At 56.7% G+C, this 24551-nt stretch overlaps 1 protein-coding gene and 1 long non-coding RNA gene across 16 annotated transcripts in view; one reads left to right on the top strand and one right to left on the bottom strand.

The window, feature by feature from the left end:
* Window positions 1-18338, top strand: part of LOC144582113 (metabotropic glutamate receptor 4-like) — a 35653-nt gene extending 17315 nt beyond the window's left edge. The window contains exons 3-7 of the mRNA XM_078368927.1: window positions 532-732; window positions 944-1080; window positions 4205-5140; window positions 12202-12448; window positions 17882-18338. Coding sequence (XP_078225053.1) covers window positions 532-732; window positions 944-1080; window positions 4205-5140; window positions 12202-12448; window positions 17882-17931 — 1571 coding nt within the window. The 3' untranslated portion in view covers window positions 17932-18338. The remainder of the gene's footprint in view (window positions 1-531; window positions 733-943; window positions 1081-4204; window positions 5141-12201; window positions 12449-17881) is intronic.
* LOC128931277 (uncharacterized) overlaps window positions 1-24551 on the bottom strand; it is a 189570-nt gene that overhangs the window by 9691 nt on the left and 155328 nt on the right. For 6 of the 15 annotated variants that reach the window (XR_013534076.1, XR_013534085.1, XR_013534080.1 and 3 more), the window contains 3 exons: window positions 18332-18547; window positions 16188-16438; window positions 11869-14940 (listed from right to left, as the gene is read on the bottom strand). This is a non-coding gene — a long non-coding RNA (uncharacterized LOC128931277). Of the gene's footprint in view, window positions 1-11868; window positions 14941-16187; window positions 16439-18331; window positions 18548-24551 lie in introns of those variants that run through there. The other 9 variants (XR_013534082.1, XR_013534079.1, XR_013534092.1 and 6 more) reach the window with 5 other exon arrangements.

Consider the following 24551-nt stretch of genomic DNA (forward strand, 5'->3'; position numbering starts at 1 on the left):
AGTTTCCCTACCCATGCCCTGGGGTGAGGGCAACCCTCACCTCTGGCTGGAGTGGCTGCCCGTGGGTGAGTGGCTTTAGGGGCACTCCCATCATGAATGGACACAGCCCCTGTCCTGGCTGTTTCCCAGACAAGAGAGGCAGCTGCTCCCAAGATTACCCCAGGCCAGGCTTGGGGGAAGGCAGCAGGGACCACAGCCATAGGGAGACCTCTGGGCCATGCCTTCCAGTGTGACAGGTGACAAGGGAGTCTGCCCTGGATACTCTGGGACCCTGGTGGCACAGGCATCAGTGGTACAGTGTCCAGGCCAGTGGATTCTCTGTTACACCCATGGGCCTGTCCCCAGCCTCCTGCACAGGGCCATCTCCTGGGTGATAGAGCACTGGGCTGGGAGCACTTGGCTGGCCTGGCCAAGCACAGATGCACAGGCTGTGCCACCTCTCCAGGTGCTAGCAGGTGCTCTGGCTCCCATGACACCACTGTGAGGACAGTGGGCCTCACAAGCATTCCTGTTCCTGGTGCTTCATTGAAGACCGTGAGCGAATTGGGCAGGACTCAGCTTATGAGCAGGAGGGGAAGGTGCAGTTTGTGATTGACGCCGTGTATGCCATGGGCCATGCGCTGCATGCCATGCACCGAGACCTGTGTCCCGGCCGCATAGGGCTCTGCCCGTGCATGGACCCCGTGGATGGCACCCAGCTGCTTAAGTACATCCGAAGTGTCAACTTCTCAGGTGGGGATGTAATGCGGGCCCTGTCGCATCCTGGGTATCCTGGGCCATGCCCGAGGGAAGGGGGCCTGAGACTTTGTGGGGTGGAAATGGGAAGCCTCTTCTGATGTTTCCAAGGGGTAAAATCTCCCAGGATGTTCCATGAAGGGTTGTATCAGAGAGGTCTCTGCCCCAGGCTCATCATCCTCCCTGCCTCTGGGGCCCACCCTTACAGGCATTGCAGGGAACCCTGTGACCTTCAATGAGAATGGAGACGCACCTGGGCGCTATGACATCTACCAATACCAGCTGCAAAACAGCTCTGCCGAGTACAAGGTCATTGGCTCCTGGACTGACCACCTGCACCTTAGAGTAAGTGGGAAGGCGGGGAGTGGGTGAAGAGTCACTCGCGCAGCTCCAGCCCCTGGGAGGGAGGCCCAAGGGGAGGCTGCTGCTGATTACTCGGACCTCCAGGATTGCTGCTGCCAGCCTGGGGCTTCCTTCCCAGGGCCCTGTCCCAGACCTCAGTGGCTCTGAGGCCCCCACCCTAAAATGGAAGTCAGAAGAATCGGAGTTCTGCGGCCATTCTGGTCCCTGCCCTCTCCCTTAGCCTGGGGGCTTCTTACCTGTTACCCACTGAGCAGGGGATGGGGGACACTGGATAGAGGAATTCACACTGGAGTGAAATGGCTCAAAGGCTTTTTGGGTGGGTGGATGGGGGTGATGGAGGAATAAGATGAGGAGGGGGAGGGCTATGTTTGGGCAGAGGAGGGAAGGATCCAGGTCAAACGGGGTTTGTGGCACTGGCTGGTGGGTAGTGAGCCAGTTGCCAGTTCCCCAGCCCCATCAGAGCACGATAGAAGGCAGCCATGTTTCTGGGTCCTCCTAGCCACGCCTTCCTAGCTAATAGAGTGTCCCAGGGATGTGACTTTCCCTTTCTGGCCCTCAGTATCCCAGCTGGGAAACACAGCAGTGTTTTTGGAGAGAAAGGACTTTTGATTTGTTCCTGAGAAAGTGACTTTGTCTCTACCTTGCAAGGGAAGGGGTGAGCCATAAGCAGGGTGGGCCCACTGTGACCCCATGGATGGACTGCAGAGACTCAGACAGGTCCTCGTCTGGCCTCAGCCCTCCTCGTCCCGGGACCTCGTGGGTGCTGCACTGAGGCCCCGCTGTCTCCACTTGTAATCTCTTCCAGCGAGGAACCCCTCAAGCTCTGCTCTTAAAAGCACTTTTGGACTGCATGCTCCTTTAGCCTGACCATCTTCTAAGGCAGAGGCAGAACTCTCCAAAGGCCACACTGGCAGGAACAGCCCGTTCCTAAGTGAGGCTCCTTGGATTGCTGAGTGGAGAGAGATGGGCAGAACGGGGTGTGAGGAACACTTGGCAAAGTGGGAAAACACCAAGTGGAGGGGCCTGTCTTGTTTGGGTGCAGTGGGCAGAGCAAGGGGGCCGGGGACTGGAACGCACTAGCGGCAGCAGCTAGCACAGAGCGAGCACCTGCTGTGTCCCAGCTGCTGCTCTTGGGGATGACAGCTTTGTGAGGCAGGCCAGTATCCCTGTTTTCCAGATGTCCTAACTGAAGGCGGCAGGGACTGGGCAGGTGTGGGTGGCAGTGGGCCCTTCCCTGGAAGTCCCCTCTCTGGGAATACAAGGCCCCTCCACCAGCCAGACCACCTTCATCTCATTCTGACACGGCTCACAATGCCCTCTTAGTCCTCTCGCCTGTGAGGCCCGAACAGAACTGAGAGGGTGGCAGGAGGTGAGCGGGGCTGGGCTTTAACCATCAACCTTCCCCACTGTCTCCGTGAGTGGCTCAGTTTGGGCTGTGCTGTGAGGGCCACAGAGCAGGCAAGGTACCTGTAACCACCTACCTGGCCACTGTCCTCCTCCAGGGTCTGAGTGTGGCGGCCTCATGCCACTGGTGCCTGGGACCTTGTCACCTGTGCAGTTATTCTTTCATAGATGCCACAGAGACTTACTGGGCCTCTACTATGTGCCAGCCTGTGCTGCGGGCTGGAGATATAGCACAGAAATTGACACTATGCTCCCTGCCCTTGTGGAGCTGACATTCTAGTGAAATATTGAAAAGCATATCCATTATGACTCCTTGATTTCTTGGGGAAGTCACCTCAAGGAACAAAGGGCAGAGTGGCTTCATATCTGCTTTTGTTGGGTCAGATGAAAAAACAAAGGCTCAGAAAGAAGCCATTTGCTCAAGGTCACACAGCCAGGTAGCAACAGAACTGTGATCCCAGGACTTGACCTTGGTCACGTCTCTTTCCATTGGAACCACAGAGTTTTCCAGAACACTCGCCACCGCCTGTGCCCTCCCGGGCAGAGTCTTGCCCCCGCAGTTGCATGGCTGCAGGGCACAGGGACCGTATGCCTCCACATTCCTGCACGGCAGGTTGCGCTTGTCCTTGCTCAGTGTCTTTGGCTTCTGAGGTGATCCACAGCCTGTCATGCCCAGAGTCACAGGACAACCTTCCTTGAGGTTTTCTTCCTACCTTGCCACGGGGCATGCCTACCCGGCCCACCTTATCCCTTTTGCTCTAAAGCCCTCCCCACACCCCGCAACCGGCTGGTTACGCTTTATCAGCAGGTAGCACCAGCGCAAGCGCACCAGTCCAGCCAGGCTTGCTGTGCTCTGAGAGTGAGCCTTCCTATGAGCCGCTGTATTTAGAACAGTGGCTTTGAATACAGCTCCCGGGTGTAGTCACATCCCTTTGCCCGGTGCCCGAGGCTCTTTTGGGACTCTCACTTTCTAGAATATTGTAACATATTCAGTAGGGAGTGACAACACACATGTGGCTCTTTTGCTCACAGCCATTATGTCTTCAGGGACATGTAACTGTGAGTAGCACTAATTTAGAGCAAGATGTAAAGAAATGCTAACCCCCGAGCATACATTAAGCATCCTCTGATGAAACCTTTGTTCGCTGCCCTCTGCTGAATCCAACCCCCTGTACTGCTTGGCAGGGGCGCCTTGGGCTGGGCCATAGGGCAGCACATTCACCATACTCCAGTGTGCGCAGGAATCGTCTGGGGGTCTTGTTGACACTCAGATTCTGGGTTAGTAGGTCTATGGGGCTGGAATTTGCCTTTCCAACAAACTCTTGGGTAAGGCTGCTACCGCCCAGGGAACTGCTGTGGGTAGCAAGGCCTTAGGGGTTGAGAGCCAGGACTCCTGAGTTCTCTCTGCTCTGCCACTAGTGTTTCCTGTGTTTCTAGGTTGTCACTACTGCTTTCTGAGCTCAGTTTCTTCATATGAGTCTTGAGAGTTTGGGGTTCAATCAGGATTCCCTACAGGCCAATTATGTCTGAGTTATGCTGGAGAGCTTGTTGAATTTCAGCTGCTAGATGCAGTACCTCCCTGTGGGCTCCGGGCAGCTGGACAACTTGGGTGTGGGGCTACAGGGTGCCCCCACCCAGTGGGATGGTCCGGGGTGCTGGATGGCATGTTCTGAGGCCTGGTCTACGCTGCTGTCATTGTCAGATAGAGCGGATGCACTGGCCGGGGAGCGGCCAGCAGCTACCCCGCTCCATCTGCAGCCTGCCCTGCCAGCCGGGCGAGCGGAAGAAGACAGTGAAGGGCATGCCCTGCTGCTGGCACTGCGAGCCTTGCACAGGGTACCAGTACCAGGTGGACCGCTACACCTGCAAGACGTGTCCCTACGACATGCGGCCCACAGAGAACCGCATGGGCTGCCGGCCCATCCCCATCATTAAGCTTGAGTGGGACTCGCTCTGGGCTGTGCTGCCGCTCTTCCTGGCTGTGGTGGGCATCGCGACCACGTTGTTCGTGGTCATCACCTTTGTGCGCTACAACGACACGCCCATCGTCAAGGCCTCGGGCCGTGAACTGAGCTATGTGCTGCTGGTGGGCATCTTCCTGTGCTATGCCACCACCTTCCTCATGATCGCTGAGCCCGACCTCGGCACCTGCTCGCTGCGCCGCATCTTCCTGGGGCTAGGCATGAGCATCAGCTACGCGGCCCTGCTCACCAAGACCAACCGCATTTACCGCATCTTCGAGCAGGGCAAGCGCTCAGTCAGTGCCCCGCGCTTCATCAGCCCCGCCTCGCAGCTGGCCATCACCTTCAGCCTCATCTCGCTACAACTGCTGGGCATCTGCGTGTGGTTTGTGGTGGACCCCTCCCACTCAGTGGTGGACTTCCAGAACCAGCGGACACTCAACCCCCGCTTTGCCAGGGGTGTGCTCAAGTGCGACATCTCAGATCTGTCACTCATCTGCCTGCTGGGCTACAGCATGCTGCTCATGGTCACGTGCACCGTGTATGCCATCAAGACACGCGGTGTGCCCAAGACCTTCAATGAGGCCAAGCCCATTGGCTTCACCATGTACACCACCTGCATCGTCTGGCTGGCCTTCATCCCCATCTTCTTTGGCACCTCACAGTCAGCTGACAAGGTCAGTGGTGGGCGCTGGGGGTGGACAGCGGTGGGTGAGGGCAGTGAGCAGGGGGCAGCCTCCTGAGGCTGGCTGGCCTCTCCTCTTCTCTGGAAATGACTTCTTTTGCATCATTCTGCCTTCTCTCTCAGTTGCAAGTTTTCACTCTGGGTTCTGGGTTTTCCCTCCTCTTTCTCTGTTCTTGCCCCTCCCTCTTCTCTCTCCCCCTTTCTCTGTCTCATCTCTCCTTTTCTCTCTCCTCCTCCTCTCTCCTTCAGCCCTCCTTCACTCCCTCTTTCCATCCTCCTGTTTCCCTTCCCCCCCCTTCTCTCTCTCCCTGTCTCTCCACCTCTGCTTCCCCTACCCCATCTCCTTCCCTTCTTTCTTCCCCCTGTTCTCTTGCCCCTTCCCCTCTCCTCTCTATCAGCCTGGGAGGCCGTACCCTCTTTCATTCTTCATTCTTTTCTAGACCCCTTTCTCTTCTCTCTCCCTACTCAGCCCTGTCTTCCTTTCGGTCCACTCCTTTCTTCTCCCTCCTCCATCTACCTTTCACAGGATCCCCATGGGACCATCCCTCTCTCCCTAGCCCCAGGCTACCCCGGAAGCCCAAAGGCTAGGGCCTGACAGAGGGCCCTTCCTTCTTAGCTGGAGCTGCAGAGTGGCTATCTCTGCCTCCTGTTGGCCTGGTCTGAGGACCTGGGCATATCCCAAGAGTCCTGTGTGTTCGGCCCACATCCCAGCCCTGGTGCTGGCTGGGTGACTTGGGGGTTTTATCTTGAAGGACTGAGAGTCACTGAAGGCAGGGGCATCATGGTGAACCAAGGGCCTCAGGTCTTGGTCTGAGCTCCATGTATGAGTGTGGGATCTGGGCAAGCCAGTTGGCCTCCCTAGCCTGTTTCTTCATCAGTAAATTGGGGCCTTGTCCCTTCTCCTGTAGTCATAATCACAGGACACAGTGGGTGCACAGACAGTTAATACACTGTAAGGAGCATGGAGCCGAGGAAGCCAGAGGGGTGAGAGATGAGGTCAAAGAGGTGACAGAGCAGATGGTGGCAATGACATTGGCTTTTATCATGAATGAGAAGAGAGGCCGCTGCGGCTTTCTGAGCAGGCGAGGGTGCTATCTGATGTAGGTTGGAAAGGACCCCTTGGCCACCAAGAGCAGCTGTGAGAAGGTCACTGTCATGCTCTGCAGGAGAGGGTGTCCCAGCAGGTACAGTGGGGAGTGGGGGAGTTGGGCCTGTCTGGAGGCTAGCTGGCCAGGTTTCCAGTGGATGGCACATTGGATGGGAGACCAGAAGAGAGTCAACGAGGACACCACGCTTTGAGGCCTGAACAATCAGGAAGGAAGGCGTTTCCCGTGCTAAGGAGAAGACAATGAGAGGAGCCTGTGATGGGGCAGGAGAGAGGGTCCTTTGGATGTCCTAAGTTTGGGATGCTCATTAGACATCCAAGTGTAGCTGCCAAGTCAGTGATTGAATACAGCAGTCTGGAGTTTAGGGGCAGGTTCTACTGAGGAGTCGTCAGCCTGAGGCTGGCATCTAAAGCTATGAGTGCATGGCCAGCTGCGGTGGCTCACGCCTGTAATCCCAGCACTTTGGGAGGCCAAGGCAGGTGGATCACATGAAGTCAAGGGTTTGAGACTAGCCTGACCAACATGGTAAAACCCTGTTTCTATTAAAAAAACAAAAAAGAAGCCAGGTATGGTGGCTCATGCCCGTAATCCAAGCTATTCTGGAGGCTGAGGCAGGAGAAACACTTGAACTTGGGAGATGGAGGTTGCAGTGGGTCAAGATTGCACCACTGTACTCCAGCCTGGGTAACAGAATGAGACTTCATCTCATTTAAAAAAAAAAAAAAAGCTACGAGCGCAGGTCCAAGTTCACAGGGATGCCTGGTTTTCAAAGCTGCAATGGGATGGGGTGCTCGTCATGTGCCAGACACTCCATCTAACAGCCGTTAGGCCCCGTGGCCGCTGGTCAGGGTAGGTCTCATCACCTCCTGCTTACAGATGAGGACATGGGCACAGAGAGGGGGAGTGACTTGCCTTGGTGGCACAGCTGGACTTGACCCCACTTTGTCTAACTCGAGCGCACCCTCCATCCCCAGCACACCCTTCCCCCCTACAGCTCTGGGACACCTCATGCCCTGGGACTTCCCCAGTTTGTGCCCACCTCTTTTTTAACAGCTCCTCAAGGGCCTCTATGGGAGGCACTAAGAGGCAGACCTTGGGGCTGGCAGTGAGTATCCTAAGACCTGAGATCTGAGACAGGGCCTGTTTCAGCAGGGGGATCCCACCTTGCATGCCTGAGCCACACAGCCACCATGCAGCCACTGTGCCCAGCCTGTGCTGTGAGCTGGGTCTCTGGCCCCCACCAGGCATGCTGTGGGAGATCTTCCCTGCTGAGTGCAGGTGCAGGCAGAGGCCTTTACGCTGCTCAATGCTCATGGCCCCCATAGAACCAGCAGGGAGGCCATTCCACATCCCAGGAAGCTGGCAGCTTGAGAAATTACCCTCCACAATACCAGGAGGCCCCATCCCACACCTCCTCACGGAATAAAGGTACTAGGCTGGTGGTAAGGCCACCATGTGGTGGCTAAGCCCCTCCCTCCACCTTGCCATAATTCCCCCTGTTTGCCTGCCAGCAGCCTGCTCCCCAGCAGGGCCCCTGTCATCCCAGGATATCAGGCCCTCCCACCTCCAGTTGATGCAGCCCAGCCCCCCAACTCAGCCTCCCTACCCTTTGCAATCTCGCCAGGTGACCTGCCCTCCTCTGATTCCTGCCTTTTTAGGAGGCTTCCCTGGCCCTGCTGTGAAGGGAGTCCCTGAGATGATCAGTTCACAGTCTGAGAGGGGGACAGGGACTTGTTCCAAGTCATATAACAGGCTGGCCTCACACTAATGTGCTCTCTCCCTGGTGACCTAGGACATGGGACATGCCCCTCCCCGCTCTGGGCCTCTGAATGGGGAGGGGTGGAGGAGATATGCTTTGAAGTTGTTGTGGTTCAGCCTCTCAGGCTTCTTAAGAGACTCAGGCAACCCTGGGGCGGTGTCTGGGCCATGTTATGCCGAGCTGCAAGATGCCCCAGTGCAGGCTGCCGGTCTGGCTGCTAAGCGTGTGTGTGCGTGTAGATCAAGTGGGGTGTGGCTGTTGTAGGAGTTGTGGTGTGCATACAAAGGTGTGTGTGTATAGACGTATGTGTGCCTTTTTATACATGTGCATGCTAGGTGGTGCATGTGTGTTGTGTGTGTGCACAGGTGTGTGCCCATGTGCATGCAGATTGAGGGGCTGGGTTGATAGGTGTGCCGAGGGTATGTAGCTGCTGGTGTGTGCATGGATGGGTGGGTTGAGTATGTGTGCCCAGGAGTGTTTGTGCACACAGGTGTGTAGATGTGTGAGTGCAAATGTTAGTGTGTGCACGTGGATGTGTGTAGATGTAAGTACATTTGTTTCTATATATATGTGTGTGTACCCAGGTGTGAAGGGGTGTGTGAGCCCAGTGAGTTGGACGCAGGTGTGCAGCTGTGAGCTCAGGTGTATGTGTCAATGCAGATACGTATGTGTATGTTGATATGTGTGTGAGCAGGCATGCATGTGTGCACACACACACTTGCACGTGCTCAGCTACACCCATTCCCCTGGGGTGCGCGTGCCGGCGCAGAGTAAAGCTGTCTGTGCCGCTCTAGTGAGCAGGCAGATGGATTTCCCAGCCTTAGCCTGGATTTCCAAGGCTTAACACTGCAGCCATTTGGAATTACACTGAGCGGGCTTTCTCCACTATATGGCGTTACTGCTCAGTCATGCTTGTGTAGGATGTGACTGCAGAGGCAGGCAGGGTGTGGGGAAGTTCATGTGTCTGGTTTGTACAGATACTGAGGATCTCAGTTCCTATCAGGGTCCACCTACAGAAGCACAAGGCAGGCAGAGCTCCTTGGTGCCCCCACTGGGGCCCCTTGAACTCTGTACCCCCAGACCTAGTACAAAAGCAGGAAATTCATCATCCACATCCACAGCTGCTCCTTCCTGTGCCCTTTCCTCACCCCAGGTGTTCTGTCCTCCCACATCAAACCCAGCTCAGACCACATCCTTCACTGTGGGGAGCACGTGCCTAGTGAGGCTGAATGGAGGATTCCTCACAGAGGACGGGGTACAGCGAGGGCCCATCCACACAGGGGAGCCGGGGTGGTGGGAGTTCAGGCACCAATGGGCTTAGAGAGTGGGTGGGAGAGGAGGGGAGATCACAGCCCGAAGGGCGCCTCTCACTCTGCCTGCCTTTAAGACCCTTATGGTGCCTGGGTCCAGCGCCCCAGGGAGTGCTGGGAGTGCCAGCTGGGGTCTAGAGGACCACTGTTTCTCTGCTAAGGGTTAACCCGCTACCACCTCCTGGTGGCCATGTGTGCCTTCACAGAGGGGCTCAGAAACCATGTTTGAGCCAGAGGCAGGCTCCCGGGGTGGGGCTCAAATTCCACACCCTGGGGCAAGGAGCAGAACTGGGGGTGGACAGCCCGGCTCCCTCCTGCTGTGTACAGGGCCTACCTCCCAGCAGGGGATGGCTAGAGGAGCCCCCAGGGCCCATGCTGGGATGGAGGGTTTTGATCTTTTTATACCCCATCTTGTATTTTGTTTGAAGAAAGGCTCTTAGGCTGAAAAACAAAATAGAACACGAATGACTGCTCATGCCTGTGTTCCGAGTTGGCTAAAATTTTCAGGGCCCAGCAAAAAATGAAAACGATGGGCCCACTGTTCAGAAATTACCCACAATTCAATATGGTGGCAGCAGGACCTTAAAGCGAGAGCTGGCCCTTGTAGGGCCCCTGGGTGACTGCACAGTTGTACACCCATAGCACTGGCCCTGTCTGTGTTCACAGAGGGGTGTCTGGTGCCCAGAGAGGGGAGGAAACTTGCCAGCATCCCACAGTGGGCTGGGGCTGAGTAGATTCTGGAACCCAGGCCACTGACCCTCAACATAGAACTGTGTCCCCTGCAAGGGTTCCTCTGCCTCTATCCCTGGTCCCTGGTCCCACCAACTCCATACGGCCCATTACACTCCACCCATCAATAAGGAGCAGGCAAAGGGTCTAAGATGGGTGTCTCACCTGGAATACAACCCCTATACCCAAGAACCCCCAGGGTGAGAGGAGAGCCAGCCCCTGCCCTCAGGGAACCCTGAGGTAATGAGGGAGATACACCTTGTCCCCAGGGAACTACCACCCCATGGTGAAGACCCAGATGACCAGCCAACTCTCCACTAGTCCAGGACTCTATGATATTCCCCATGGGTCTGTTTTGATGCTCTGGAGACTCTTCCCGCCCTCTCACCATGATCACCCCGCCTTCTCTCACCCTGATATCTTGGGCAGGAGAGACGGCCAGCATCCCCCTGCCGTCTGGTCATGACCTTTCCCTCTGGGAGAGCCCCACGCCCAGGGCTGAGAGTGTAGGTGGTGTATGAGGATGGAGGGACGTGTGCTTACTGGGGGACAGGCTTTCATTTCCCCTGAGCCTGTGACATTTTCCTGAACTAGTAGCTGCTCTCGGCTTTCTTCCCCTCGGAGCTCTGCCTGACGTGGGCCACGCTGGCCTGGAGGCTGGGCTTTGAAAAGTGTCAGCGCCTCAGCTCGGGCATGTCATAGCTATCCGGCCGTCCCCCATGTCCCCTATGTCTCTTCTCAGTTTCACCTCAGTGCGTGCGATCACTAAAAGCAACTTTGACATGGCTTTACAGTCTGTGCCTCGGGTTCCCTTATGGTTTAGGTGAGGTAGCTGCTTTTGTCCCATTGCATGAGGAAAAGACAGAGGCCCACAGAAGGGCAGGACTCTTCTTTTAGGCCCTGCAGCTTCTCTAGCACCTCTCCCAAAGGTAGGAAACCCAGGGCAGGGTGGCTGGAAATGAAGGTTGTACCATCCAGTGTCACGAGGCATTTATGGAGGGGTGTACAAGGGACAGGGAGGAATGTAAGAACTGGAAGACCTGGTCCCTACATGGGGGGTACTGCCAGATGGGGCCAGGGTCCCTGCGCCTTCAGGACACAAGTCCAGACCTGTGTCCACACTGCTGGTCTGGGTATAAGAAATGAAAGACGTCATGGGTGCCTACAGAGCTGGGGGTCAGGAGAGGCTTCCTGGAGGTGGCACATCATCCACATTCCAGGGCAGGGCCCAGCCCAGAAAGAGCAGTTTTGGGGAAGAGCATTTCCTGCCTCCCTCATGCCCAGACCCAGGAGGCTTAGCTTGGGTCTCCTTTGGTCCCACCTTGGCGGAGGGGTTCAGAGGGGTAGCTGAGGCCTGGAGAACCTGGAGGAAGCAGGAGGCAGGGAGGGGAATCCCAGACGGGGAACAGTGGGAATTGCCAGGCCCTGCCTGGAAGGCCGTACTATTGTAAAATGGATTATCCGACACCCAGATTAATGGGCTTTCATTTTGCTAAACATCTGTCACCGTTAGTGCTGGTGAGCGAGCGTGAAATGAGCTCTGACTAGTGCCACCACCATATCGCCATGGGCGCTGAGGATCCCGGGCTCTGCACCGGGGGACCATCGGTTGGGGGCAGTCACTGAATGGGTGCCTGGTCTGAGGGGCTGTGGCATGGTCACGGGGTGTTATTCCAAGGCACCAAGGGGTGCTCTTCTCAACCTCAGCCCTGAGAAGGGCGGGCTGTGGTCTCCTGAGAGCCCCTTGTCAGGCGTGCCATCTCTGCATAGCAAATAACAGCAGTAAGCTGAAATGGCACTTACCATGTGCCAGATGTTTTCCACACTTTTTAAACATTTATTAAGTCACTTAATTCTCACAACAGCCCTAGGAGGTAAGTACTGTCATGATCACGCCCATATTATATATGAGGTAACTGAGGCACAAGGATGTGATGTGTCCAAGATCACACAGCTGGAAGTGGTGAGCCAAGATCTGAATACAGAAACCCTGGTCTGCAGTCTCAGCTCCCTGTCAGGACTCCCTGATGCCTGAAGGCAGCAGGATGCAGGGTGGGGTCCCCATGTGCGTCCCTGGGTGGGAACTGGCGGGGGTCAGGGCCTGCAGTCAGGGCGGAGCCTGCTCTGATGCCGCCCTGCCCTCCGCCAGCTGTACATCCAGACGACGACGCTGACGGTCTCCGTGAGTCTGAGCGCCTCGGTGTCCCTGGGAATGCTCTACATGCCCAAGGTGTACATCATCCTCTTCCACCCGGAGCAGAACGTGCCCAAGCGCAAACGCAGCCTCAAAGCCGTCGTGACGGCGGCCGCCATGTCCAACAAGTTCACGCAGAAGGGCAACTTCCGGCCCAATGGCGAGGCCAAGTCTGAGCTCTGCGAAAATCTTGAGGCCCCAGGTGAGCTGCCAGCCCCATTCTGTCCCCTCCGGGCCCCGGCCGGCTCCTTTTGCAGCAGGTCAGCTGAGTTCCCTCCCCGCCCCGCCCCATGCCCCATCCTGGGGAGGCGGCGGGGGACACCGGGGGAACCCTGAGGCTACAGGTGGGGACCACCCTCTCAGGGAGAGCCCCGAAGCACCACATCAGAGCCCGTTCTGTCCTGCCCCTCCTGGTGGCCTGGAGAGAACCTCAAGTTTCCCCAGCCGGTGCCCTAGCAGCGCCCTTCTAGCGATCTGTGCCCCACCCCAAGCCAGGCCACCAGGGGGCGCCTGGCCCCTGAGGGTGAGCGGGAATCCCTGGATTTCTCCGTTCTGGGGCCCAGGTCTCTGCCTGTGCCCTTTCAGCTCCTCTGGGAGAAGGGGTCGTCCTAGGGGCCCTGCACACTGGCCCTTTGGTAGCCCGGTGGGGTGGGAGCGGCCCTGGGCCCAGGGGAGCTGTAGCACCCAGCCTGGCTTTGTCTAGCCACCTCCTAGCAGGCACCTGAGTGATGGGGACCCGGGACATGGGCTGGCCAGGACTGGTGGGTGAGGGGCAGGGTGAGGCAGAGGGGCCCGCAGAACTGCCTACTGTGGCGCTGAGGTGGCTGCCTGTCCAGGGATTGTCCGAGGAGACCTGGCAGGAGGTCAGGTTTTGTGGTGGGGGAGGGCACCAGGCAGGACTGTGGCGGCTGAGGGGCAGGCCTGTGGTCTGGGGCTGGCCAGGACAGGTCCCTCCAGGGCTGGTTACAGGACAGTGCCACCATCTTTGCCAACTCCTCTCTTCCTCCGGGAGCCGGCCTGTGCTCCTCTGTTGTGGAGAGTATGCTGGCTCTGACACCCTCCCTGTCTCTGATCAACACCCGATGCCTGTGTGTCCCCCTTTCCCTCCCTTGTGACCTCTGGTTCTTTCCAGACCTCCTCCTCCCCCCAGCCCCACCTATGACCCTGGGGCTCCCTTTGGGTGCCATGCTGGTCCCCATACACAGCTGGGAAGGGGCAGAGGGGCCCATGGGACTCCCACACTTGGCCTTTCATGTATTCCTGGATGTCCAGAAACCCCAGATGATGCCCTGATCAGGCCTTTCTGCCTGAGTGGGGACCCCACCCCCACCCCAGTTTTCCTCCTTCCCATGGAGACTTCCCTTCTTGGCTCTCAGGTCGCATTCCCTCAAGGCACCCTCTCTGCCATGTGCAGAAGCAGGTCTGTCACATGGGATTTTCCCCAGTGTGCCTGAGAGCTCCTCCCAGAGGTGACATCTGACCCCAAAGGCTGACACTGTGGGTGCTGTGACAGGCCAGGGGGCCCCATAAAGGGTGGGGCCCTCACAGAGAGCTCTGACGGCTCAGCACTGGCCCTGCCTTCTGCTTTTGCTCCAGCCAGTCACCTGGGAACACGGGACAACTACCCACTCCTGCCAGAGAAGGAGGAGTATGGAGGCCTGAGGAGGGAGACCCTGTATCCCCAGACCCCTGCTTCCTGCCCAGGAGGAGCTTGGGGGCCTCCACGCTGTGGGCGGCCCCCACAGGCCTCACTTCCAGCTGCTCTGGGGTTGGGAGGGACTGAGGGGTCTGTAGTCACCCAGACCCCCTGCAGGCCTTGGCATCCTCCCCACAGAAAGTCTTAGGGGCTTCCATGGTAGAGAAAGGGGGAGCCCCCTCCCCATCTTCTGTGTGAAGGCCAGTGGCCAGCACCTTGTGCCCCACTGTCTCTCAGCTCAGTGACAACAGGGGCCATGAAGGCACCAGGCAGGAGCCAGGTGATTAATTCTGGGGACAGCCGGACTGAGGAGGTGTGAGCCGGAGGAGTGGGGAAGTATCACTCCTGTGGAGCAGGGACATTTTTCACTCTGTCACTGGTGGGCTACATATCTTCACACAAACAACAGAATAAATAATTCAGGGGCCTGATTGTAGGCAGATTGGGTGTGGGTGCGGAGACAAGGGGGGACAAATGGGGGCTGTCAGCTGGCGCCTAGTGCTGCCTGACTAATTGTTATCTGAGCCTCCGGCAACTGAAAGCTGGCAACCAGGGCCTGTCATCAGCACTGGGTGGGCTTGGGGCCTCAGCCCACACCCTTCAGCCTTCCTCTCACACTGAGGTTGCTCCGGGAGTGTTGCTGTCCCCATCCTGTCCCCACTGCTGGAGTGATTCCAGCCCTGTCCTTCTGCCCAGCATGTTGCCGTATTTACAGTGTTTCTGGCCGGGCGCGGTGGTTCACACCTGTAATCCCAGCACTTTGGGAGGCTGAGGTGGGCGGATCACGAGGTCGAGAAATCGAGACCATCCTGGCCAACATGGTGAAACCCTGTCTCCACTAAAAATACAAAAATTAGCTGGGCATGGTGGCACACACCTGTAATCCCAGCTACTCGAGAGGCTGAGGCAGGAGAATCACTTGAACCCGAAAGGCGGAGGTTGCGGTGAGCTGAGATTGTGCCACTGCACTCCATCCTGGCGACAGAGTGAGACTCCATCTTAAAAACAAAAAAAAAAAGAGTGTCTCTATTCACCTCTTGGCCGACTCCACGTGGTGTTTATTGTCACCCCATCTGACAGATGAGAGAATCTTGGCTCTGAGAAGGTCAATTTGTTGGAAGGGCCACACAGCATGTGTCGAGATTCCCCCATAGCATTGCGGGCAGGACTGGACCCTGTCTCCTGACTTCTGGCCAGAACCCTTCCTTTGGAGCCTCACTGTTAGCTCGTGGGTACCCTGGGCAGACTGTGGCTCCCATTTTCCAGATGGTGCGACTGAGGCTTGGGTGAAAGGCTCCCCAGCTTCTGGAACCTTGAGCTGGATTTTCTAGGGTAGACAGGTCGGGCATTAGAGGAGAGCAGAGACCCTGCGGTCCTTGCTTTCCATGCGCTCTCTAGTCCGCAGCTGCCCCTGGAGTCCCCTGCAGTTGGTGGGGATTTGGTTGTGGCTGCTGAGAGTTTTTTCCACCTCTGAGCCAGGAGTTGCTGACGGGTTTTACAGGCTTGGAAGCTGAGTTTTATCAGTTCCCAGAGGGGCTGATGGCGCCCTGGGGAAATGATTCTCACTAGCCTGACATGCGGTGATTCGCATAGTCACTGCGGCTCTTTTTCTGATCATGGGGGATAGAATGGGGTGAAGATCTTGGGGGCAGTTGGAAGTCCCTCAGGAGAAGTAGTCTAGGCACAAAGGGCCACCCTGCCCATGTTACAGGCAGGGAAACTGAGGCTCAGCAAAGAAGGGGAGGAGCTGCTTGAGGCTCAGAGAGAGTGTGAGGCCTCCCTGCAACTAGAATGTGGGCCCCTGCCCCCAGGGTGCTGATCTGTGCTGATCTCCCTCTCAGCACCTCCTGCCATCCCAGGCCACTTCCTGGATGCTGCCCCATCCAAGCTGCCCTGTCCTGTGTTCCCTCGGCCCTCTTGGTCATCTAGCACCCTTGGAAGGACATGGGTCATTTCAGAGATGGTGGTAATTCTTCACGAACTGTAAGGTGCCATGTTTGTTCTTCTTTTTTTGACACCATTTCTCTTCCATTGGCACCTGTCCAGGTGGCACCTAAGCCTTGAAACTTGCCCACCCTTATCCAGCTAAGTGATTCTTCATCATCTGTTTGGATTTTTCTATTGACAGAGAGCTCAGGACACTGACTCCATCCAGCTCTGGCCAGGAGAAAGTTCTTCCTTTAACTGAACTGGACTCTGACCTTCATGCCTCCCCACTGGTCCCATGGTGGACCCCTCTGCTCACCCCATCCCCAGCCAGTTTGCTTCTTCCACGTGTGATAGACTGATAGCTGGACACCACGATCCTGTGTTAGTGGGCTTCTAGTTATGCTGCTATGACAAAAAGGTCCCGGAACAGAGCAGCTCAAATCAGACAGATGTTTGTTTCTGCTGTAATAGAACACGGTGGGTGGGTAGGAGTGGGGACCCAGGATCCTTCCATCTCATTCTCCATTGGCTCCTTGAAGATTGAGGCTAGATGATCTCAATGGTTTTCTGCTCATGGAAGGGAAAAGAGAAGAAGAATGGGGGAAAGCCTCATTTTAATTAAATGACATGGGAGTTGCACAGTCCTTCCGTGTGTATTTCATGAGGAAGGGTGCAGTCAGGTAAGGTGTCACCTAGCTGCAAGGGAGGCTGGGAAACAGTTCTTCAGAGTCATGTGCCCAGTGAAACGGGAGAGAGGATTGGGGGGACAACTTGTAGAACACCAACCACATTTGTCCCCCAGTTTCCTCTTTTCCAGACCTGATGCCCCTGGCTGTGTCTGGCAGATGCGCCTCCTTTTTGAGCTGACATATCCCGACCTAGGGTCAGGGCTGCTTTAAGACAAAGGCAGCTGGTTTCTCCCACCACTGCTTCTCTCCACACTTGCAGACCAGCCCCTGCCCCCGGCAGCAATAGTGCCCTGATTACCGCCACTGAGCTGGCCCCAGGCCACTGAGGGAGCCCTGAACCCTGGCTGGGCAAGGCAAAACCAAGGGTCTGGCCAGGTCCCTCACCCCTCTGGCCTCAGTTCCTCATCTGGCAAATTAAGTGATGTTTCTTTGGCCTCCTCACTAGACTGCTGTGGGATCTGCACTCTGGAGGGGTGCGGGACACTCACACTGTGCATGAGAGCTGCCGATCACTCAGCTGTGGACAGGAATGGGAGACACCCTGATGTCCCACCCCAGTCCCAGTGTGGAGTAAGGGCCAGATGGACTGGAGCAGAAAAGGGGGGCTCAAGACTGAGGGAGACGGGCGCTGAGAGGTAGAAAGGGTGGATGCTCAGAGGGCCGTGGGGCCCCGGGGGACTTGTGTTTCCTTGGGCGTGGGGCAGTGGCTGAGTCAATCCCATGCCTTAGTTTCCAGCCATGCATGGCCCTGCTCCGGTTTTTGTTATTATTTCCTCTGTCCCCATTCCCCACTCTCTTTCCCTAGACCGCTGTTCTATTTTAATGTATATTCCTCACGTGTGCATGTTCAAAATGTATGTGAACTTCTGAAAGACGTTTTTTTGATAATATTTTAAGGTTATATGATGTCATAAAGAAGGTTTCTTTTGAAGTGTGGTAGAATTAGGAGGTGGCAGGGGCCCCATGCTGGGGAGACCCTCACACGGGAGTGGGCTTTGGAAGGGAGCACCAGTGGGAGGTGGCATCTCTAGAGTGACAAAGGGAAGAGGAAAGGCAAGCAGCCCAGCCGGGCAAAGGCATGGAGGTGGGAAACGTGGGCCCAGTCCCTGGATGGGGAGCTAGGAACAGCAGGAGAAGATGCTGGATGGGCCAGGCAGGGCCGGTGCACACTTTGGGGTGATGTTGCTTGCTCAGCTCAGGACCGGTGCCATGAGAGTGGGGAGCTGTGGTAGGTTCTTGTACAGGGCTATGCCCGTGTGGAAGGAGAGTTTGAGAACAGTAGCCCCTGATTCCTGGGTACCCCTGCTCTCTCTCCTTCCAGCGCTGGCCACCAAACAGACTTACGTCACTTACACCAACCATGCAATCTAGCGAGGCCATGGAGCTGAGCAGGAGGAGGAGCCGTGATCCTGTGGATGGTGTGACGGGCCAGGGCCACACTCACACCCAAGGGCCCAGCTGATGTCTTACCTGCCCGTGGGCGCCCACGGATGTGGCTTGGTGCTGAGGACAGCAGAGACCCTGGCCGTCACTGCTGGCAGCCTGGGAAAGCCGGGTGGGCGACAGGAGGACGAGGGGCCAGGGCAGTGCCAGGCCATCACAGGAACCTGCATCTTGGACGATTGCCCCTCCTGGCCCCAAACCACAGGAGCTCAGGTCGTGTGAGCCCCAGTGCTAGACCTCTTCCTCCCTCTGTGTCTATCTGTGCTGCTGGTGACACCCCCGTCTGTCTCCAGCCCTGTCTTTCTGTTCTCTTATCAATTTGTTTTACCTTTCCCCTCTCTGGTGTCCCCGGCTGCTTTCTGTGTCTCGCTTCTGGCTCTTGCCTCTGACTCCTTTCCCTCATCCTCTCTGTCCTCAGCTCCTCCTGCTCTCTTGGGTCCCACCTGTGTCAGTCTTCTGCCGTTTTCTTTCCTGTCCTCCTCCGCTTCATTCTCGTGCAGCCATTGCTCCGCTCTCCCTGCCACTCTTTCCCAATTCACCAAACCTTCCATGTCACAAAAGAGAAAAAAGGAAAAAAAATCAAAACACAAAAAAGCCAAAACAAAAACAAATCTCAAGTGTGTTGCCAAGTGCTGCGTCCTCCTGGTGGCCTCTGTGTGTGTCCCTGTGGCCCACAGCCTGCCCGCCTGCTCCACCCGTCTGCCGTGTGTCCTGCCCGCCTGCCCGCCTGCCCCTCCTGCCGACCACACGGAGTTCAGTGCCTGGGTGTTTGGTGATGGTTATTGACAATGTGTAGCGCATGACTGTTTTTATACCAGAACATTTCTAATAAAAATAAACACATGGTTTTGCACCCGGGCTCCACATCCACTGAGGGTCCTGCCACGGGACCGCAGGCTCAGCCTGCAGCTGGAGGGCCTGGACCTAGAGGGAAGCGGGACCTGGGCTGTGGAGACCGAGGGCTTGGGGGCCGTGGAGACTGCTCCCTAGGCTGGGATCTAGGGTGGTGTGGAGAGGCCTTGGGCAGGGAGGGGCAGGATTCCAGGTAAGAGGCAGAGACATTACAGGAAATTCCAGGAATCAGCACCTGGTAGTCCCCTCGGTAGAAAGATGCTCTGTCCCCTGCCCTGCAGCCCTGGGAGGTAACATTTCTGCCCTACCTGTCATCTGTCTCACACCTCTCACACCTGGGACTGCCCTCCCGCCCCCGCCCCCCATACCCTGCGCCTCTCTCCTTCCAGCCAGGACACCCTCTTGAGAAGTTAGCTTCCAGGGCTGCCAGCATCACAGCTGTCCCTCGCTGCTTGTGTTGTCTCCAGGTTCGGTGCTAAGACGATGTGTGTCTGCCCTGGAGATCAGTGTGTGGTGTGTGTCCACGTGGGCCCACAAGTGCACAGCACAGGCGTGGCCATGTGGCTGTGTTGGCTGCATGTCTGTGTGCATGCCTGGTGCCTCCATGCACATGTGTGTCTGTCTTGAGTGTCTGATCGTCTGTTTAGGCCCCAGTGGCTTGTGAGGATGCCTGTTTCAGGCCTGTGGCCTGAGACAATCACTGAGAAGGCTCAACCTGCTTCCCTGGTAGGTTGGGAGGTAAGAAGCGAGAGCATTTATGGGCTGGGCCTTGCCAGGGGTAAATTATAGAGCCAGCGACACGATGAGGCCACAGGCAGCAGCTGGAACCGGGCTGCCTGTGCCACCTCCTCCTGCCCTACCCCTGCCCTGCCCCCACGTACTGTACCCCCTCCCATCTCCAGGCTAGCTGACAGGGCTATGGGGCACAGTGGAAGGGACTGGAGGAACCCTGGGCAGTGGGCAGGGACTGGGTGTGAGGACATTGAGTTCAATGTCCCAATTCAATTCTGGGACATTGAATCACGCCAGGTGTTATGTCCCCTCCATCAGCCCACTCTTACTCCTGGCCTGGGCATCTCAAACACCTGTGAGTAGGAAATCTCTTCTACCCTGGGATCTGTGTGCAGCACCTAGTAGATGCTCAATAAATGTTTGTGCGAGGGAGGCAGGAAGGGAAGCATCTTGCTGATTGTCCTGCTTGTGCACAGTGGCTCCTGAGACCACCACTGCCCAGGAGAGATTCCACCCAGTGCTCCAGCCTAGAGATTCCACCCAGTGCTCCAGCCTAGAGATTCCACCCAGTGCTCCAGCCTAGAGATTCCACCCAGTGCTCCAGCCTAGAGATTCCACCCAGTGCTCCAGCCTAGAGATTCCACCCAGTGCTCCAGCCTAGACATTCCACCCAGTGCTCCAGCCTAGAGATTCCACCCAGTGCTCCAGCCTAGAGATTCCACCCAGTGCTCCAGCCTAGAGATTCCACCCAGTGCTCCAGCCTAGACATTCCACCCAGTGCTCCAGCCTAGACATTCCACCCAGTGCTCCAGCCTAGACATTCCACCCAGTGCTCCAGCCTAGACATTCCACCCAGTGCTCCAGCCTAGAGATTCCACCCAGTGCTCCAGCCTAGAGATTCCACCCAGTGCTCCAGCCTAGAGATTCCACCCAGTGCTCCAGCCTAGAGATTCCACCCAGTGCTCCAGCCTACTCAGGCAGAACCAGGTTGCCCGATCAAGGGTATCTGCCAGACGCTTCCAGGGCAGTGGAGGGGAGGGTGATAGGAATGCAGAAAGGGGTCCAGCCGGCTCTCCCCCAGGGTGACTCTGGCAGCGCCGCCAGCCTGGGCACCCGGCCTGCTCTGTGGCTCACGCCCCTCCTGAAGTGACTGATGGCCTGAGGCCCAAGGCTAGGTCCAGGGCAGGGCCTGGGGCCCAGGGCTTTGACACTCAGCCCAGGACTTGGCTAGGGCCCCTACATCTGTGGGACACCATCTAGGTTCTAAGGGGGATGCTGCCCGTTGGCTCTCAGGAGGGTCCCTCAGGGACTACCTATCCCCTGCCAGTGGAGAGAAACAGCCCTGCCCTCAGGAAGCTTCCAGTGTGAGGGGGAGATACAGCAGACTGTGTCCCAAAGTCAAATGACTGTGAGAATGAGGTGGGTGGAGGAGGGAAGCCTTGGGTGGGTGTGACTTTGGGTATCTAGCCCGGGGTGTGGAGGTGTGGGTGGGCTCTGTGGGTCTGAGGTGGATGGGAGGGAACCAGGCCCTAGGAAGACCTTTGCCAGCTAGACTTGCAACAGTTGGGAGGGTGGGTGCTGCTGGGGTCCCGGGTCCATCACCCAGGGCCAGTACAGCGAGGGCTGCGGCCTGTCCTAATGCCTGTGGTGGGAGGAATGCCTGGCCCTTCCCGGGCGGCTTGGCTGCTCCCCTTGCTCTCATCCTCAATTATTAATGCCCGGGGAAAGCTGCTAAGTATCTTCAGAACGTTAGATCTCAACAAAATGTTGGTGGGGGTGGGGGAGGAGGTCAGGGTCTCTGGTGCCCTGGATAGGGAGCCAGTGGCCCCCAGAGACCTTTGCTGTGTGCAAGGGGTATGTCCTCACCCCCTCGGCCTCAGCCTCCTCAATGTTCGAACAAAGGGATTGGACTAGTGGCCATCCCACCCCACAGCACACTTTCTAACCAGCAGGGAACTTACACAGACGCTGGGCCCTCCAGAACACTGGACCTGAATTTCTGCGGGGAGGGCTGGGCATGGGCACAATTTAAAAGCTCTCCAACAGATGGACTGTGCAGCCGAGTGGGCCAGGTGTGGTACCAGACTTTGTGAAGTCAGGAGTGAGCAACGTGCCCACTTGAGCTTGCCTGGGGCTCAAGCCCAAGGCTGTGCTGCTACCAGCCTGAGCAGGCACCCAGCAACTTCCAGCCCAGCTGGATGCACAGGGCACCTCTGTGGAACTCCTAGGACCCTGGGGAGACAAGCCGCAGGAGCAGAGGGCAAGCTGGAGTCTCAGGGCCCTTCTGGCTCAGTGGGGCTGTTCTGAGCGATAATGTCCTCTGGTTTGCCCGGCCCATCTCCCCGTCTCAGGCCCTCTCTGTTCCACCGTCTCAGGCCGTGGAGGCAGAGGAATAGAGCCAGGCAGGAAAGAGGGCTCAGTGGATCACATGCGAGCTGCCCCCACACCACCTCAGCCTCCAGGCCCTCCAAGGGGTGCCGGGAAACCCCTGAGAAGAAGCCAAGCCTGCAGGAGGCTGGGTGGCCGCTTTCTGACACCGTCACTGGGTTCACCTCCCAGTCCCAGGTTCCCATCTGCCCACTGAACAAGGAGGGGAGACGGAGGCACTCCCCTGGCACTGAGGGCTCCTCCTGTCCTCCTGCCTGCCCTGGATGGTCCCAGCTGCCCCTCAGGGCTTAGCCCTGGCACTCTGAGCCTCACAGGGCTCAGACCCACCCACCCGCCCCCAACCCAGCACGGAATGGCACTCGACACCAGAATCCTACTTCAGTTGGCGAAAGCAGCAATTAGCATCTGATGAGGCTTCTTGCTTTATTTTTAGGTAACCTCCAAGGCCCTGCCTGTGTAATTCAGCCCGCCATTGCACGATGGATAATTAAAGCATGTCACCATAATTTGCCTTTTTTCTATAAAGCCCCATAATTATGTTTTTATTGCGAGTGAGGGGGAAAAGGGGGGTGGAGGGAGAAAACAAAGGGAGGTGGGGTTGGTGCAGGAAACGGGGCTTGGCTCCTTCAGCCAGACCTCCTCCTACTCCATCCGCAGAACCAGGACCCCCACCCCCATTCCGGGTGCAGCTACCCCCGGGGACCCACTTAACTTCCAGGGCACCTCTTCCTTCTTTTATTCTAAAACCAGCTCCAGTTTGCTTCAAAGTACAGTGGGCAGGGAGCGGCAGAGCTGAAGCCAAAGTGGCCAAAAGTGGATGATTCTTGAGCAGGGTATGGGCACATGGGAAGTCTTTATCCTGCTCTCTTTCCTGTATGTTGGAAAATAAAGAGTTAAACCAAACTCCGCTCCCAGGAAAGGGTTTGCTGACTGCTGGGCAACTGGCATCTCCTCTCAGGGCACCTGTTCTTTCTAACTCTGAGGTGAAGGGCTGTCTTTTTGCACCAGGAGATGCATCTCTGTCATCATTCTGGTGCTGGTGAGTGCCAGTGGGTGATCCTTCCTGGAGCATCTAAAATTACCCTCCAAGCCTGCAGGCCTGCTGCCCACGTGGTTTGAGGGAGTCCACTGCCCTCAAACATATTCCTAGCTCCAGCATCAGTGCCCAGAATTCTGTGGTTATAGCCTCAGGCTTCTGAGCCAAGGCATGGTCTCCCAAAACGCATCAACCAGCCGGGAACCATGCTGGAGTTCAGCATCAAGACACCAGCTGCCCTGAAGGTGTGGAACAGGGGACAGATAAGCTTTAAAAGATCTGGTTTTGAAAGAGCTTCCCAGATTACCCAAACTGAAGGACAGGCCCTCCTCCACTTCCTGAGGGCCCCTTCAGCCCCAGACTTCACCCTGTATTCAGCAGCCTTGCTCATAGTTCCCACCCACCGCCAGACTGTCAGCCCCACCATGGCAGGGACTGTTTTCTGTTTCATCACAGCTCAATCTCAGGGGCTAGGACAGGACCTGGCATGTAGCAGGCATACAACAAGTGTTTGCTGAATGAATGAATGAGGGAGACGGGGCTGGAATGGATACTCAGAGGAGACTGTTTATCTGTATCCCCACCCCCTAGCACTCAGCAATATCTGTCTCTGCCCAAAGTCAGTTTCTTCACTTACGCTTCCTCAGGGCATCCCCAGAGGCCTGAGGAGAACACAGATGTAGCACGCTTGTCACTGGGTAGAAAGTGACCCCCATCTCCCTCCTAGGATGACAGGCACCCTGGAGTGGAAATCAGGTGACCTGGATTCTAGGTAAGGCTCTGCCACCAACTTGCTGTGTGCCCTTGGGCAAGCAGCTTTCCTCTCTGGGCCTCGCTTTCTTCATCCTTAAAATAAGGGATTGAGCTGGGAGTGCTCAAATTCTGGGTAAGCAGCCAGCAGTGCAAAAAGGGGAGGCTACTGCCAAGCAGAGTCTTTCGGGGACAGTTGCTATGGCAACTGTGCACACGCTAGGGGGTTGGGGAGGGGCTCGAGTATGCAAATCAAGCCCTTCCTTTGGCTTCCCAGCCCAGATTGTGACTGGAGGAAGAGGGTTTTCTTTGTTTTGTTTTGTTTTGTCTTTTGAGACAGAGTCTCACTCTGTCACCCAGGCTAGAGTGCAGTGGCACGATCTTAGCTCACTGCAACCTCCACCTCCTGGGTTCAAGCAATTCTTCTGCCTCAGCCTCCTAAGTAGCTGGGACTACAGGCACACACCAACATGCCCAGCTCATTAAAAAAAAAAATTTTTTTTTTTTTTAATATTTAGTAGAGACAAGGTTTCACCATATTGGCCAGGCTGGTCTCGAACTCCTGACTTCATGATCCACCCACCTCAGCCTCCCATGTGCTCAGTCGTTAACATTTGGAGCAGTGGAGGAGGATGGAGAGCAGTGGGGGTTGTTGGTGGAGGGGACCAATGAGGGTGGGCCTGCCAGCCCTGCACTCCGCCATTCCTTCACTCATGGGTAAAGAAAGCATAGAACGAGGAGTAAGCTGTGTGTGGCCCCAAAGACCATCCACTGTTCCTCATCGTACACA

The sequence above is a fragment of the Callithrix jacchus genome, chromosome 4 (assembly GCF_049354715.1).
Source record: "Callithrix jacchus isolate 240 chromosome 4, calJac240_pri, whole genome shotgun sequence".
Classification (NCBI taxonomy): domain Eukaryota; kingdom Metazoa; phylum Chordata; class Mammalia; order Primates; family Cebidae; genus Callithrix; species Callithrix jacchus.